This window comes from Sorex araneus, chromosome 10, assembly GCF_027595985.1.
Source record: "Sorex araneus isolate mSorAra2 chromosome 10, mSorAra2.pri, whole genome shotgun sequence".
NCBI classification, from domain to species: Eukaryota; Metazoa; Chordata; class Mammalia; order Eulipotyphla; family Soricidae; genus Sorex; species Sorex araneus.
Window position 1 is genome coordinate 43,165,467 of NC_073311.1, and position 16,126 is coordinate 43,181,592.

At 45.7% G+C, this 16,126-nt stretch overlaps 1 protein-coding gene across 1 annotated transcript; it reads left to right on the top strand.

The window, feature by feature from the left end:
* Window positions 1-579: 579 nt before the first annotated feature.
* Window positions 580-15,871, top strand: SPIC (Spi-C transcription factor). The gene is made up of 6 exons (XM_055118433.1): window positions 580-619; window positions 2,979-3,004; window positions 4,796-4,889; window positions 7,169-7,281; window positions 12,566-12,674; window positions 15,423-15,871. The coding sequence occupies exons 2-6, from the start codon at window positions 3,002-3,004 to the stop codon at window positions 15,869-15,871; spliced, it is 768 nt and encodes a 255-aa protein (XP_054974408.1). The 5' UTR covers window positions 580-619; window positions 2,979-3,001.
* The last annotated feature ends 255 nt before the right edge of the window (window positions 15,872-16,126 follow it).

A 16,126-nucleotide genomic window follows, 5' to 3' on the forward strand; every position in this document is an offset into this window, starting at 1 on the left:
GCAGGAGCACAGAGCCAGGAGTAAATCCCAAGCACAGCCAGGATGCCTCTCTCTTGTGGCCCTCCACCCCCACCCACCTGGCAAAAGAACCCAGACAAGTGGGCAACAGAGATAACTCAAGTGGGTTGAGAGCTGCTCTCCAGGCAGGAAAGTACCCAGGAGCAATCCTTAAGTCCGGAATCTGTAGTAGCCTCTTAAACACTACCAGTTAAGGACAAAATAATAAAATTTCAAAAAAAAAAAAAATCCAGATCTGGAGGACAATAAGGAGTCTAGAATTGGGGGCAATAAGAGTAAGAATGGATGGTAGCTGCAGAGTCAGAGGCTACTGGTGGGCAAGGAACAGGGCAGGGGCAAGACTCCTCCTAGGGGTTTCTGCTAACGCTTTTTGGCCCATAGGATACAAATTGTTTCTGGGCTTCTTCAAAATAATAGCCCCTGGTGCCTGCAGGCCCAGCCCTAGGAAATTATGAAGGCACTGTATCTTTTAACAAAAATCCCCTTTTGTAGCACTTCCTTAAAAACAGCTATTTAATGCGACTCTGCCAGTGAGTTCTTGACAGCTCTGTCTCAGGGAGTCTGATATTAACCAAGCAGAAAGGGTGGTGCAGCTTTATGGGTAAGTGCTTGATTGTGTTTCTACAACGTCCTTGATAACTGTTCATTTTCTCCTTTGGACTGTTGTGTTTCTCTGTGGCTGCCTGTTCTCTGGTACGAGACAGGAATGAACAGTCAATTCATTGATTCTTTCAACATTAATTCTTTCAAGCTTTGTATCGCCTTCGGATTTGTGACTTAAAAGCATTGTCATCGTTGTAGGGAATATTGGGGTTCCAAAAGAGTCGCTTAATTGAATTATTTTATTCAAAGTACATATACAGGTATTGGTTTTTGTGTTTGGGCTGGCACACTGTAGTAATAGGGCCTTAAAAATATATAGGCTATTGATAATCATGAAATGCCACATACATCTGTCAAATCAGAAAATGATTTATAAATTTGCCTCTTTTAAGTTTTTACAATTTTTTTTCGTTATATCTTATTGGGATGCCGTACTTTTCCCCAGATTTACTGAGATCATTCACATATAAATGCTGCGTTATTGAAGGTACTTAATGTGATGATCTGATAAGAGCATATTATAATCAAACTCATTGGAGAGTATGTGTGAAAAACTTGTATAAACAATCTCTTGTGTGCTAAATGAAATGATGTAGAGTGTTGAGCCTCTCGCACCTTCCAGTCAGGAAGATTTGCTTTCTGTGTGTAGCAAACATGGAGAAAAATGTGCGACTCTGTGATAATTACTTATTTAGAACAAAAGCTGTATTATATCCAGAGATAGAGTAGATCATGTAAAACTATGGGCAAAGTTTCTTAAGACTTTAGAGTAGGAACAGATGACTTCATAGGGAACATGTTATTTGTAATGTAAATTTATAATTCATGAGAGCAAATCGATGAGCAACGGGATGACAGTGATACAGTGATACAGTGAGAGGGAAAAACAAAGTCTCATTAAATTCTTGAGCTAGAGGCCAGAGAGATAGTAGACCGGGTAAAGCGCTAGCTAAACCTAGGATGAAGCTAATCTGGATTATTTCCTCTGCGTCCCATACGGCCCCTCAGCCAGCCAGGACTGATTCCTGAGTACAGAGTCAGAAGTTATCCCTGAGAACCGCTAGTTGTGGCCCCAAACCAAAAACTAATATAAATTATTGAGCTACTATGATACACCCAATTTTTTTTTAAACTAAAACATTCATTTTTTAACTAAAACATTCTTGGAACTGGGTGTGTAGCTCGGTGGTAGAGCACCTGCCTTGTACATATAACGTCTTGGGTTTAGTTCCCAGCACTTCAAAATAAAATTAAATTAAAAAGAGCATAATTTGTCTATATCATTTGTTTACTTTTTAAGTGGTTTTTAAATTAAAGTTGTCACTGTCAACTGTCATCCTGTTGCTCATCGATTTGTTCGAGCAGGCACCAGTAACGTCTCTCATTGAGAGACTTATTGTTACTGTTTTTGGCATATTGAATACACCACGGGTAGCTTGTCAGGCTCTGCTGAGAGGGCCCGATACTCTCGGTAGCTTGCCGGGCGCTCCGAGAGGGGCGGAGGAATCGAACTCGGGTCTGCCGCGTGAAAGGCGAACGCCCAATCTCTGTGCTATCGCTCCCAATTTTTTTTAAATATAATTTTTGGGCCACACCCAGCAGTGCCCTGGGCTTACTCCTGGCTCTGTGCTCAGGGATCCCTTCTGGCAGAGCTTGGAGAACCATATGGGACTCCTGGAATCAAACCCTGGTCAGCCACTTGCAATGCAAGTGTCTTATCCCCTGTACTATATCTCTGGCCCCGCTACAAAAACAAGTTTAAATAATAGTATAAATATAGAGCTATACTAAGATAAGGATTTTGATTTTCAGAATTTTTACGTACTTAGAAGAATTTTGAGATAGTGGAGTCTCCAGAGGGCTCACTCCTGGCTTTACACTTGGATCACTGTGGTACAATTTTCTCAGGGGGCCTAAAGTGCCAGGGATCAAACTTGGGTTGGCTATGTGCAAGGCAGGTGCCCACCTGAATTGTCCTATATTCCTTGATTAGTTAAGCACTTTTGGGTATTTAACACTATAGGTAGTACTGTAGCACTGTCCTCCTGTTGTTCATCCATTTGCTCAAGCAGACACCAGTAACGTCTCCATTGTGAGACTTGTTGTTACTGTTTTTGGCATATTGAATACGTCATGGGGAGCTTGCCAGGCTCGGCCGTGTGGGCGAGTATCCTGACATTAAAATTTTGTAATAGTAGAAAAAAAAACATCTGTAGAAGATTTTATAAAAAATTAATGTGTGCTCGTCAAATTTTAATTCAGATATTTTTGATGATATCAGAAAATATATTTAATAAAATGTATTAATTCTAAGGTAAATTAGACTGGATTTCATTTTGGTTTAATTTCTTTTTCAGAATTGCCAGTTTATACGTGAAGCATGGTGAGTTGATATTTCAAAATCTTGATGATTTTGAAAAAAAAAATATTTGTATCAGAATAAGGGTTTAAAAAAACGTTAGATTGAAGGTTTGTTTGTTTGTTTGTTTGTTTGGGGACAACACTTATCTGTGCCCAGGGCTCACTCCTGGCTCTGTGCCCAGGGCTCACTCTAGGACCCAAGGGTGCCAGGGATTGAATCCAGAGGATTTAGTACAAGGAAGCACCCCACCTGCTATACTCTGTCTCCTGCCAAATTAAATGTCTTGAACATATGCTTTTGAAATTAAAAGCATTATTTTTTCAGCTTTTAAAATTTATCAATTTTTAATTTATGATAGTGAAGGCAATGAATATGATGAATGTGTTTACAATGGTGTTGGCGTTTGTGGCCTCGATGGACACTGTTACCTCACCAAAGCGCCCAAGACCCCTGAGACCACATCGAGTTTATTTTATTAATTTTGGGAGGAAGCCACACCTGGTGGTGCTCAGGGCGTACTTCTCTGTCATATGGTCAGGGATCACTCCAGGCAGGTTGGAGGGACCATGTGGGATGCCAGGGATCAAACACGGGTGACTTCAGGCAGATACCTACCCACTGTACTATCAGTGCTTTAGCCCTGAGAACTTGGGTTTTTATATTTATAAATTTAATATATTTGAATGACTTTTTTTTTGTAAGGAGGACCACACCCGACAGTACTTGGGCTTATTTCTGACTCAGCTCAGGGATGATTCTTGGTGGGGCTCAAGGTACTAAATGCAGCGCAGGTCAGTTGTGGTCAGGGCAAGCCCCTTGCACACTCTACTATCTCTCTGGCTCCATTCCTTTTTGTTATGCTTTTGGCTTTGTTTTTGGACCACATTTGGCAATGTTCAGGGGTACCATGACCTCTTCACTCAGGAATTACTCCTGGCAAGTTTCGGGGGCCCTATAAGGTGCCGGGGATTGAACCTGGATCGGTTGCACACACGACAAGCACCCAACCCACTGTACTACTGCTCTGGTCCCTGACTCCAAAATTCTTACAATTTTGTAATTACTTTGCTTCAGCAAGGAATTGTATAGTTCTCACTTAAAAGTAAAGTGGAGGGGCCAGAGCGATAGTACAGTGGGTAGGGCGTTTGCCTTGCATGCGGCCAATCCGTGTTCGATCCCTGGCATCCCGTATGGCCTCCCCAGCACTGCTAGGATTAATTCCTGAGTGCAGGGCCAGGAGTAACCCCTGAGCATTGTTGAGTGTGACCCCAAAAAGCAAAAAAATGTGGAAAGGTCCCCAGTACCCCATATGTTTCCTAGAGCCCAGCCTGGAGAGATCCCTGAGCACAGAGCCACGAGTAAGCCCTGAACACAGCTGGATACATTCCAGAAACACCTCCCCCTCAAAAAAAATTGATCACTATACAATAGAATGAGCACTGTTCTCAGAGTCAGAGGTCTTCAGCTTTTTTTTTTTCAACCTGGGACTTCTGTTGGGTTGGAAATGCTTATTATCAGCTAGGACAGGCAGGAAATCTCTAGACCCGCCCAGGCCAGGCCACTGAAAGCACTGCCCTTAAACACCAGCCTTGGCAGCCTGGCTCCAGTGAGACAGGTTTGGTGTCACTACTGTGGACATGCACTGGCATCTAGTGGGTGCAGGGCAGGAATGCGGCTGCTGATTCTAGGGTACACTGCAGCCAACCCCGACTTAGGCAGAGCTGAGAGCCTTCATAGAGACAATCTTTTATGTCCGAAAAATTCCTCAAGTGGCAATTTCACAGCTTGACATTTGTGTCACTGTTTTCACAGGCTTGTGTAGAACAAGACAAACTGGGTCAAGCCTTCGAAGATGCTTTTGAAGTACTGAAGCAACACTCAACTGGAGATCTCCAATATTCCCCAGGTGAAGATTTCATTCCTCTCTCATTGGTCAACGAAATGTGAGTTGCTGGTCTTCAAGGCCCTTTGAAGAAGAAGGGCCAGGACACACAAGACCTTTTCCACTCTATATCTAGAACTGATTTTTTTTTCTTCTAAATTTCTGGACCACATCCAGTGGTGCAGAGGGTAATTCGCAGCTTTGTGCTCCAGGTCATTTTCTTTTCTTTCTTTCTTTCTTTTTTTTTTTTTTTTTTTTGCTTTTTTGGTCACACCTGGCGATGCACAGGGGTTCCTCCTGGCTCTGCACTCAGGAATTACCCCTGCCAGTGCTCAGGGGATCATATGGGATGCTGGGAATCGAACCTGGGTCACCCACATGCAAGGCAAACGCCCTACCCACTTTACTATCTCTCCAGCCCCTCCAGGTCATTTTCTTATGGGACCATGAGGGTGCTGGGGATCAATCCCAGGCCTCCTGCTTGCAAAGCATATGCTCAGCCTGCTATCTCTCCAGCCCCATTTAGAGTTAACTCTATAATGAAGGCATCAGTGGTTACCTGGCTGAAACAAATGCATAAAGTTTCCCATATGAAAATGCAGGGGACCAGCAGAATGATATTCTGCATCAACATGCAAAGGCATAATTATTGTAAAGCTAGTTGACACATTTATTTAATCGACATAACTTTGTCCAGAAAAGGATTTGATTTCTTGTTTTATTTTTGGACCACATCTGGCTGTGCTCAGGGATTATTCCTGGCTCTTGCTCTGAGATCACTCTTGGTGGACTCATATGGGGTGCCAGGGATTGAACTCAGAACAACTGCATGCAAAGCGAGTACCTGCTATATTCCAATCCCTCCATTTATCTTACTTGTCTCATAGACCATCTACCACTGAAGAGATAATCTACTTGGTTGGAAAAATAAGTATTTTACTTTTTTTTTAATTAAAAAAATTTTTTAAATTGAATCACCATGTGGAAAGTTCTTTCAGGCTTAAGTCTCAGTTATACAATGCTCAAACACCCATCCCTTTACCAGTGCACATATTCCACCACCAAGAATCACAGTATATGTCCCTCCTACCCCATGCCCCACCCAGTATTTTACTTTCTTTGAAAGGAAAAGTTTATTTGTAGTGCAGTTCCCAGAATGAGTGGCTTTTTAAATCAAATGAATAAAGACCACGGACAAGAATTCTTGTTTTTTTGTTGCTGTTTTTTGTTTTGTTTTGTTTCGTTTTTGCTATTTGGGTCACACCTAGCGATGCACAGGGGTTACTCCTGGCTCTGCACTCAGAAATTACTCCTGACGGTGCTCAGGGGACCATATGGGATGCTGGGAATCGAACCTGGGTCGGCTGTGTGCAAGGCAAACACCCTGCCCGCTGTGCTATTGCTCCAGCCCCAAGAATTCTTATTATTCTATAGACTGTAAAATTACAACCAAGAGGAGACACCTATTGAGCTTACATAGAGTATTTCAGGCTTGGGCTTCAGAACTTACTCTGTACTCAGAGATCACTCTTGGAAGGGCTTGGGGGACACTTGCTGAGGCTTGAACCCAGATTGGCCATAGACAAGGCCCTACCCACTGTATTATCTCTCTGACCTCTATAATGGGCAATTTGCACAGTTCCCAGATAAAAGAAATCATGAGATCTCAGCTTGCAAAGAGCACGGACTCCAGTCAGATATGAGATCTTGAACTCTAGTCACTTGTAAGCCAAGAGTAGCACACCACGTTGGATGGGATGTAAAGTAGAAGGCAACCAATCTCAATTAACAAGATATACACACATAAGACAGCCTGTAGTAACACATTATAATCTGTTATACAAAGGCTTAAGGGGCCCCTGGTAAAATGCAACAATCTTTACACACTTTCTTCTAGGAAAACTTTTTTTGATAATTTTTAGCAAATTATTTATAACACACAATATAAAATAAATTATTCAGGACCTACTATAGGGCAGTCTTGAGGGGTGGTTGGGAAAATTGGAAATGATGGTGGTGAGAAGGTGCAGCAGTAGTGGGATTGGCGTTGGAATATTGAATGTAACAAATCATCTTAAACACCTTTATTAAAAAATAGAATTGAAAAGGATTAATAAGCAAACAGACAAAAAAAAAAAAGAAATGAGATGCAAGCAGCATTTCTAACACCAGCCTGGAAAATAGCATCATAAGGAAATACAAAATGATAAGAAAATGAGAGGGAACAATCGAACCTCTAAGCATATAAACATTAATTCACGCGCACACATAAGCTAACCTTGGGTGTCTGTCTCTTCAATCAGAGTACAAAAACTACCTGGCTCTCCTCAACCACCACTCCCACGTGCGAGGACATCCCAGCTTCTACCCCACACCGCCCACAGAGGAGACCTGTCACGCTTGGAGAACAGTGCTCGTGAGTCGCACCGTTGTTCATTTCCACAAGGCCATCCCTCTGCCCCTCCATAAGAGGCACATAAATATTCGACTCACACGGGCCGTCCACTTGGTGTCCACTGGCACAAGCCCAGCGAGGCCAGCCCTGGAGGGACATGCGGCGCCCTGGGGTGGGTGGTGCGAAGCTGATAGTCCCCCAGGAATATCCGCAAAACTGGCGAGGAGAAAGCTGCTTTTCACTCCGTTTGCAACGATGTTGAAGGGCATCTTGGCACCTTTTCTCCTGTTACTGTTGCTCCCTCTTTCACCCAGTTCAAAAAATGCTCTGACTTCCCCAAAAGCCATAGGGTCAAAGGCCCAAACGTTCTGTGTACTGGCTCTACCTAAAATCCTGGAGGAGGAGCAAGAGGAGAAGGATAGAGATCGCTGAGAGAGTTTGGTTTTTTTTTCCCCGCTTTTTGGGTCACACCCAGTGATGCACAGGGGTTACTCCTGGCTCTGCACTCAGGAATTACCCCTGGCGGTGCTCAAGGGACCATATGGATGCTGGGAATCAAAGCCGAGTCAGTTGGCCGTGTGCAAGGCAAATACCCTATCCACCATGCTATCGATCCAGCCCCTGAGAGAGAGATTTCTGTGCTACAGGAGATCAATTTCTGAGCATCATACATTAAAGGAAGTGCTCTGTGGCTGAGTTGCATCCAGGCCATAAAACCTTGGATTATTCTTTGGAGTAGTGGGTTGGCCACACCCAGAGGTGCTCTGGCACCACATGTAATCCCCTGAGCCACCTAGAGATTGGCCACCAACCAGGGTTGGCAGTATGCAAGGACAGTGTTCTCTTTTTTTCCATTTTGCTTTGTTTTTCTGGGTTTTATCTTTGTTGGTGGCTGCAACAAGCAGTGCTCAGGGACTATTTCTGGCTCTGTACTTAGGAATGACACCTGCTGGTGCACAGAGGGAACCATATGTGGTGCTGGAGATTCAAACTGGGGTAATTATTATTATTATCATTGCCACATCCAGAGGTGCTTAGGGCTTACTCCTGGCTCTGTGCTCAGGAATCACTTCTGGAGGGCTCAGGGAGCCATACGTGGTGCTGGGGATTGAACCTGGATCGTCTGCATGCAAGGCAAGTGTCCTACCTGCTGTACCATTGCTCCGATAAGCACCGCCCCTCCCCGTCCAACTAGGGTTAGTAGGATGCAAACCAAGCTCTCAAACCCTGAGCCATCTCTCCAGTGTCGAGAAACCCTGACATTAACCTGTGCTATGTCGTCTTGTATGACGACATACATACATACCCAGAGCTTCTTGTATGGATTCCATCTATTCATTATTTTTTTTCTCTTCATTCCTTTATTATAATAAAATGGTTTTTTTTTGCAGAGCCAGGGCTCACACCCAGGCCTGATGTCCCATGCATGTATGGTATGTGCCACATGTCCATGAGGCATGATACTATAGTAGGCATTACAAATATGTGTTTGTTTTTTTGGTTTGTTTGGGGGCCACGCCCAGCAGTGTTCAGATCATCCTGGCTCAGTGCTCAGGAGTGACCCCTGACAGTGCTTGGTGAAGCCATATGCAGATCCCGGGGACCGGAACCAGTGTTGACTGCATTGCAAAGCCAGTCCCTCACCCCCTACACTGTATCTCTGGCCCATGAAAGGAAACTTTTTTTTTTTCACATTTTTTTTTTCCTTTTTGGGTCACACCCAGCAATGCTCAGGGGTTACTCCTGGCTTTACACTCAGGAATTACTCCTGGCAGTGCTAGGGGACCATATAGGATACCAGGGATCGAACCCGGGTCGGCCACGTGCAAGGCAAACGCCCTACCTGCTGTGCTATCGCTCCGGCCCCAAAAGGAAACTTTATACTCTCTTTCATCTCAGTCCACCATCTCTCTCTCCATGTGTTCTTCTATTTATTTATTTATTTATTTATTTATTTTGGGTTTGGAACCATACCCAGTGATGCTCAGGGGTGACTCTCAGAATTACTCCTGGCGCTTATCCGGGCTCCATATGGATGCCGGGGATCGAACCTGGGTCAGCTGTGTGCCAGGCAAGTGCTCGCCTCGTTGTACTCACTCGCCAGCTCTTCCAGGTGTTTTCTTCACTATTTTTCTTCTTTGTAATTCAGACCCTTATCCCTTGGACTAACTCTCTGGAGGTCCAGTAAGTGTGTGTGTGTGTGTGTGTGTGTGTATGTGTGTGTGTATGTATGTGTACGTGTGCACACACATACACCACACTGGGTGCTAAGGACTTACTCCTGGCTTACTCAGGGATCACTCTTGGCAGACTTGATGACCAAACGGAGTGCTGGGGACTGAACCCTATCTCCCTAGCCCCATGGAGATCCAGTTTTGTTTGTTTGTTTGGGTCACACCCAGTGATGCACAGGAGTCACTCCTGGCTCTGCACTCAGGAATTACTCCTGGTAGTATCAGGGGACCATATGGGATGCTGGGGATCAAATCCGAATCAGCTGTGTGCAAAGCAAATGCCGTAGCCGCTGTACTATGACTTCGGCCCAGTATTTTCATTTGCTAGATCTCATATCCTTATTTCTACTTGCACTGCCCTTCCCTTATATATCTCACATGATTCTTATGGTGGGGGATTTCTTGCCTGCTGGGCAGACACTGGAATGTTCTGTGCATAGGCAAGAGAGATAGTCCAGTGGGTAGGGCATTTGCCTTGCTTGTGGCTGACCAGGGTCCATCCCTGAGCACTGCCGGCTAACGTCCTGACTCTTCTGAGCTACCCATGGAGACTCATTCGTCTTGAGGGGGCCTAGCTCTGTCCTGTCCCCTCAGTGCTCTGCCTCCCTTGGCCGCCATGTTTCTCTAACTCGGCCTAACCCAGGTGAACTCTCTGGCAGCAGTGAAAATCCATCTTCTGTTGGCACCTTCATTTCTTTTTTAAAAATTTTATTATATTATTTTATTATTACTTTTCCTTCTTTTTATTGATTCACTGTGAGATACTGTAGGCTTCATGTTTGAGCTTCAGTCATACAATCATAAAATACCCATCCCTTCACCAGGATGGGTATTTCACCAGGGCACATTTTCCACCACCAAAATCCCCAGTATGGCCCCCTCCCTCCCCCCGACCCGTTCCAACCCTTCCCCTGCCTGTGTGGCAGATAATTTCCCCCATACTCTCTACTTTGGTTACATTTGATATTTTGACACCAGTCCCACCACTGCGCAAACCTGCTGAAAAGGCAATGCTAGATAATTTGTTTTGTATTGCCTGATATGGATAGAATATAATATCCAGGAAATTCTGTGTTATTCTCTCCCAGGAGCTTTAGTTTATAGTCTCTGGGTCTTGGCCTTTGATGAGATTACATGGCACTAGGGGCAGTTTATGGGTGTGACTGCCAAGCTACTGGAAAAATGGGAACCTGGGAGGAGGAGCCCCAGTCCTGATCCAAGCGGGCCTGGAGATCTCAGTCACGAGTTCCCGCCTACCTCTGTGCTACTGGCCCTAACTGCGTCTTTATTTTTTGTTGTTATTTTAATGTGTTTTATTTTCATAAAGTAATCGTATGATCAATTAAGACACTTAAACAAGTACAAAAACATATATGCAAGAATCCAGAAACAAGTACTCTTAGATAATTTGTTGAAAGGTTCTTGTGCTTTCAAGATCGCATCATTAGATCTTTACTTAGAACTTAGAATCTCTTTATCTTTTTTTTTCTATCACCACACAAAGTTGTTTTTATTGTAATGGCAGGTAATACTTGATAAAATATAATTTTTTTTAATTTATTTTATTTTTATTTTTATTTATTTATTTTTCTCAATTTTTTTATTGTGGCACCTTCATTTCTGCTAAGGACAGACCTGTGTTCTTTTGTTTGCTTTTCACTTTACATCTGCCTACTGTTACAACATTTTGCTTTATTATTTTATTTTATTTTATTTTATTGCTTTTTGGGTCACACCCAGTGATGCACAGGGGTTACTCCTGGCTCTACACTCAGGAATTACCCCTGGCGGTGCTCAGGGGACCATATGGGATGCTGGGAATCGAACCTGGGTTGGCTGTGCGCAAAGCAAACGCCCTATCTGCTGTGCTATCTCTCTAGCCCCAGAACAACATTTTGCTTTAGACATGAATACACGGCAACAAAGTAGGAACCGTCATCATAAGACTATTGTCCATAACTAAGAGTACTGGAGTGATATTTGCAATTAGAAATTGTCTGAAATCAACTATGCATGATTTTACCTCAAGAAAGGAAAGGGAAGGGGAGGGGAGAGGGATGACTGGAGGGGAGGAGAGGAGAGGAGAGGAGAGGGGAGGGAAGAGGAAAGGAGTGGAAGGGGAACAGAGGAGGGGATACAGGAGAGGATAGGAGAGCAGGGGAGGGGAAGGGAGAGGTGGTGTTGGGAAGAGAGAGGAGGGAAAGGGTAGAGTGGGGAGAGGTGAGGAGGGGAGGGGATGGGAGGATAGGGAGGAGAGGGGAAGAGAGGAGGGGAGGGGTAAGAGATAGGGAGAGGAGAGGAGGGGATGGGGAGGAGAAAAGAGGGGCTGGGGAGAGGAGAGGGGGGGAGGGGATGGGAGGATAGGGAGGAGAGGGGAAGAGAGGAGGGGAGGGGTAAGAGATAGGGAGAGGAGAGGAGGGGATGGGGAGGAGAAAAGAGGGGCTGGGGAGAGGAGAGGGGGGAGCGGAGGGGAGAGGAGAGGAGTAGGGAAGAGAGGAGATGAAACGGAAAGGGGAGGAGAGGTGAAGGAGGGAGGAGGGGGAAGGGAAGGAGGAGGAAAGGAAGGTATGAAATGATAGCTTAAGACTTCTTTGTGGGATTGCCGACTAAATCATTAAATACTTCATTTTTTTAGTTTGTTGCACCTGGTTGTGCTCAGGGCGTACTCCTGGCAGTGCTCAGGGCTTACTCCTGGCAGTGCTCAGGGAATTCCAGGATCAAACCCGGGCCAGTTGCGTGCAGGCAGGCTGCTGCCCACTGTCCTCTCTGCAGCCCAACTGTAGCCTTAAATGATTCTTTCACGTCTCTCTCACCAGGCGCTTTTAGGGAGAGGAAGGAGCCCCCTCTTCTTTCTCGGGGGGACAGAGGATATGGGCACTCTCTAAGACCAGTCCTTGGTCCTCACCCCTTGGTGCTCTCTCCCCAGCATGAGGGTGACACTGCTTCTGCTTGGGAGGTGGCACAGACTGCTGCCAGCGGCCTTCGGGGACACGGTACACGCAGAGTTATCTGTTGACTGAGCGTTCACGCAAAAATTCCCACCCAAAAATCTTGCTTCATTGTTTCTACAGAACAGTGCTGCGGACCTCTATCTCGACGGAAGTATCCCCCAGTCTCTGCAGGACAGCTCCGAGCACCAGTTGGCACAACCTGCTGTTTTCCAGCAGAAGGGAGGGAAAGGTATGTTAGCCCGTCACTCTCCCTCCTTCCCTCCCTTCGTCCCTCCCTTTCTGCCACAAAATGCTCTCTTCCTTCCTTCCTTCCTTCCTTCCTTCCTTCCTTCCTTCCTTCCTTCCTTCCTTCCTTCCTTCCTTCCTTCCTTCCTTCCTTCCTTCCTTCCTTCCTTCCTTCCTTCCTTCCTCTCTTTTGAGCTTTTTCTCTTTTCCTTTCCCCTCTCCTTCTTTCTTCCATCCTTCTATCCTTCTTTCCTTCCTTTCTGATCTCTGGAGTTGCTCAGGGGGCCAGATGGGGTTCCAACAATTCAAACCAGAGTCCAGCATGCAGGACACAGGCCTTACCTCTTATACTATCTCTCTGGCCCTTTTTCTTTATTTCTCAAATAATGATGTGGACCCAGAGTTGGCGTTTTCACTTATGGGTTTGTACTGATTTCACTTTTTTTTTTTCTTTTTGGGTCACACCTGGTGATGCACAGGGATTGCTCCTGGCTCTGCACTCAGGAACTACACCTGGCGGTGCTCAGAGGACCATATGGGATGCTGGGATTTGAAACTGGGTCAGCTGCGTGCAAGGCAAACGCCCTACCCGTTGTGCTATCACTCCAGCCCCCTGATTTCACTTTTATTTGCTTCTTGTTTTGCATGGCATAAAACTTTTTCCATGACTTGTTTCCCAGAAATAACTTTGGAACTCTGTTTGGCCACCTCCACTGGCCCTGGTGCAGTGCTCAGGGATCACTTTTGGTGGTGACTGGGGAACTATGTGGTGCTGGGGATTGAATATAGTGCTTATGCTCCAACCCTTTGGGCTAGCTCCTGGCTTTCTCATTGGACACTTTGAGTTAGCAGTCCAGCTTACTCAGTTCTGTAGGAATTTCTGTTTAGGCTGTATCTCAGTGATAATCCTTTTTTTTTTTCTTTTTGGGTCACACCCAGCAATGCACAGGGTTTACTCCTGACTTTGCACTCAAGAATTACTCCTGGTGGTGCTTACGAGACCATATGGGATGCTGGGAATTGAACCTGGGTTGGCCGTGTGCAAGGTGAACGCCCTCCCCGCTGTACTATCACTCCAGCCCCTCAGTGGTGATTTTTTTTTTTTGCTTTTTGGGTCACACCCAGAGATGTTCAGGAGTTACTCCTGGCTTTGCACTCAGGAATTACTCCTGGCGGTGCTTGGGGGACCATATGGGATGCTGGGGATCAAACCCGGGTCGGTCGCGTGCAAGGCAAACGCCCTACCCACTGTGCTATCGCTCCGGCCCTCAGTGGTGATTTTTGAGTGCAAATGGCCTTGTGATCTCACAAAAACAAACAAGAACTATTACAAAAAATAGTGAGCTCGACTAGAGAGCTAGCACACGGGCTACAACGCTCGTCTCAAATATGGTACAAACCTGGTTAGATCCTGAGCACCACATATGGTTCCTTGAGCACCACCAGGCATGATCCCTGAGCACAGAGCCAGGAGTAAGCTCTGAGCACGGCTGAGTGTGCCTGCCCTCCCCCCTTAAAAAAGAGTCTACCATGTGAACAAAACTAGCAGGAGAAGGGCTAGAGTGATAGCTAAGTGCTGACTTTGTGTGCAGGAGGCCGGAACTTGGTGCCTGGCATCATCTGGCACCTGAGCACAGCCAGGAGAGAGCCCAAGAGCACAGAGCTGGGAGTTGCCTTTGAGCACTGCCAGGTGTGGCCCCAAACTAAAACAAAATTTAAGCAGAAATTTAAGGTGTGTGGGAGGTTGACTTAAAGAGTCTTCATAGCTGGAGAGAGAGAAAGAGAGAGTACAGAGGAGAAGGTGACTGTGTTACACACAGCTGACCCAGTTTGGTCTCCAACATCTGAATGGTTCCAGGGCCCTGCCAGGAGTGATTCCTGAGCGCTTCGGGCTATGTCCCCCAAACCACAAACAACACAATTCAAGAGTCTTCATCCTTTTTTCTTCCCAGGAAGGGCAGAATCGTTTTTCTGTTTTTTTATTTAAATTTTTTTTCCTTAAAAATTTTTTTTTAATGAATTAAAAAAAATTCAATTTTCTTGAATGAAAATTTTTTAAAAAAAATTTTAATGAAATATTTTTTGTAACTGTGAGATACAGTTACAAATTTACAAACTTTCATGATTACGTTTCAGTCATACAATGATCGAGTACCCATCCCTGCACCAGTGCCCGTTCTCCACCACCAATGTTCCCAGTATCCCTCCCCCTGTCCCCGCCATCCCCCACCACCTCTGTGGCGGGCACATTCTCTTTTACTCTCTCTCCTTTGGGGTGCTATGGTTTGCAATACAGTAAGTGGGCATTATGTTTGGTCCGTAGTCTCATAGCGTTTCAGCACTCATCTCCCATCCCGAGCGAGCCCTCCAAGCATCCTTTACTTGGTGGTCCCTTCTCTCTCCCAGCTGCTTTTTCCGCCCCCAGCATGTGAGGCCAGCTTCCAAGCCGTGAAGCAATCCTCCTCACCCTTATCTCTACTATCCTTGGGTGTTAGTCTCCCATTCTGGTACTTTCTATTCCACCAGTGAGTACAGTCCTTCTGTGTGAAGGGCAGAATCTTCTTGATAGCTTCTTCTACAGAGAACGGTCCAGATGAAGCATACAAAGCCAGAGGCCTATGACTGTCCCGGGAAACCATGCCAGGCCTGCATTCCAGAGAGGGAGGGACTGGGAAGGGGGCAGCCCCCATGTGGCATCACCCCTCCGCCAGCCCCAGGGGAGGGAGCGTGACCCTGTGTTTGTCTCCTGCAGGCCGGAAGAAGCTCCGACTGTTTGAATATCTGCACGAGTCCCTGAGTAACCCCGAGATGGAGTCTTGCATTCAATGGGTAGATAAGACCAAAGGCATCTTTCAGTTTATCTCCAAAAACAAAGAGAAACTGGCCCAACTGTGGGGCAAAAGGAAAGGCAACCGGAAAACCATGACTTACCAGAAAATGGCCAGAGCCCTAAGGAATTACGGGAGGACGGGAGAAATCACCAAAATCCGGAGGAAGCTGACTTACCAGTTCAGCGAGACGATTCTCCACAGACTCTCGCCGTCTTACCTCCTGGAGAAGGAGTTACTCTACTCACAGTGTGTCCAACCTGACCAGGAATATATCACTTTCCACCCCTGGAACACGAATTATAATTATGCACCTGCCAGTTACCCCGAGCTAAATCATTCCAATTGCCCCATGCACTCTTACATGTCCTGATTTCCTGGGATCAGAGATACTGACACATTTTAAGAGTTTTCTCCCTCTCTTCTTTTTTTTTTTTTTTTTTTTTTGGCTTTTTGGGTCACACCCAGCGATGCTCAGAGGTTACTCCTGGCTCATGCACTCAGGAATTACTCCTGGCGGTGCTCAGGGCACTATGTGGGATGCTGGGAATCGAACCCAGGTCAGCCGTGTGCAAGGCAAATGCCCTACCCGCTGTGCTATCGCTCCAGCCCAAAGAGTTTTCTCTTT

What these genes read in the sequence shown, in the direction of transcription:
- SPIC (XM_055118433.1), top strand. An exon ending in ACGCTTGGAGAACAGTGCTC is followed by an intron (nt 7,282 to 12,565) that starts GTGAGTCGCACC and finishes TTGTTTCTACAG; the next exon opens with AACAGTGCTGCGGACCTCTA. An exon ending in CCAGCAGAAGGGAGGGAAAG is followed by an intron (nt 12,675 to 15,422) that starts GTATGTTAGCCC and finishes TGTCTCCTGCAG; the next exon opens with GCCGGAAGAAGCTCCGACTG.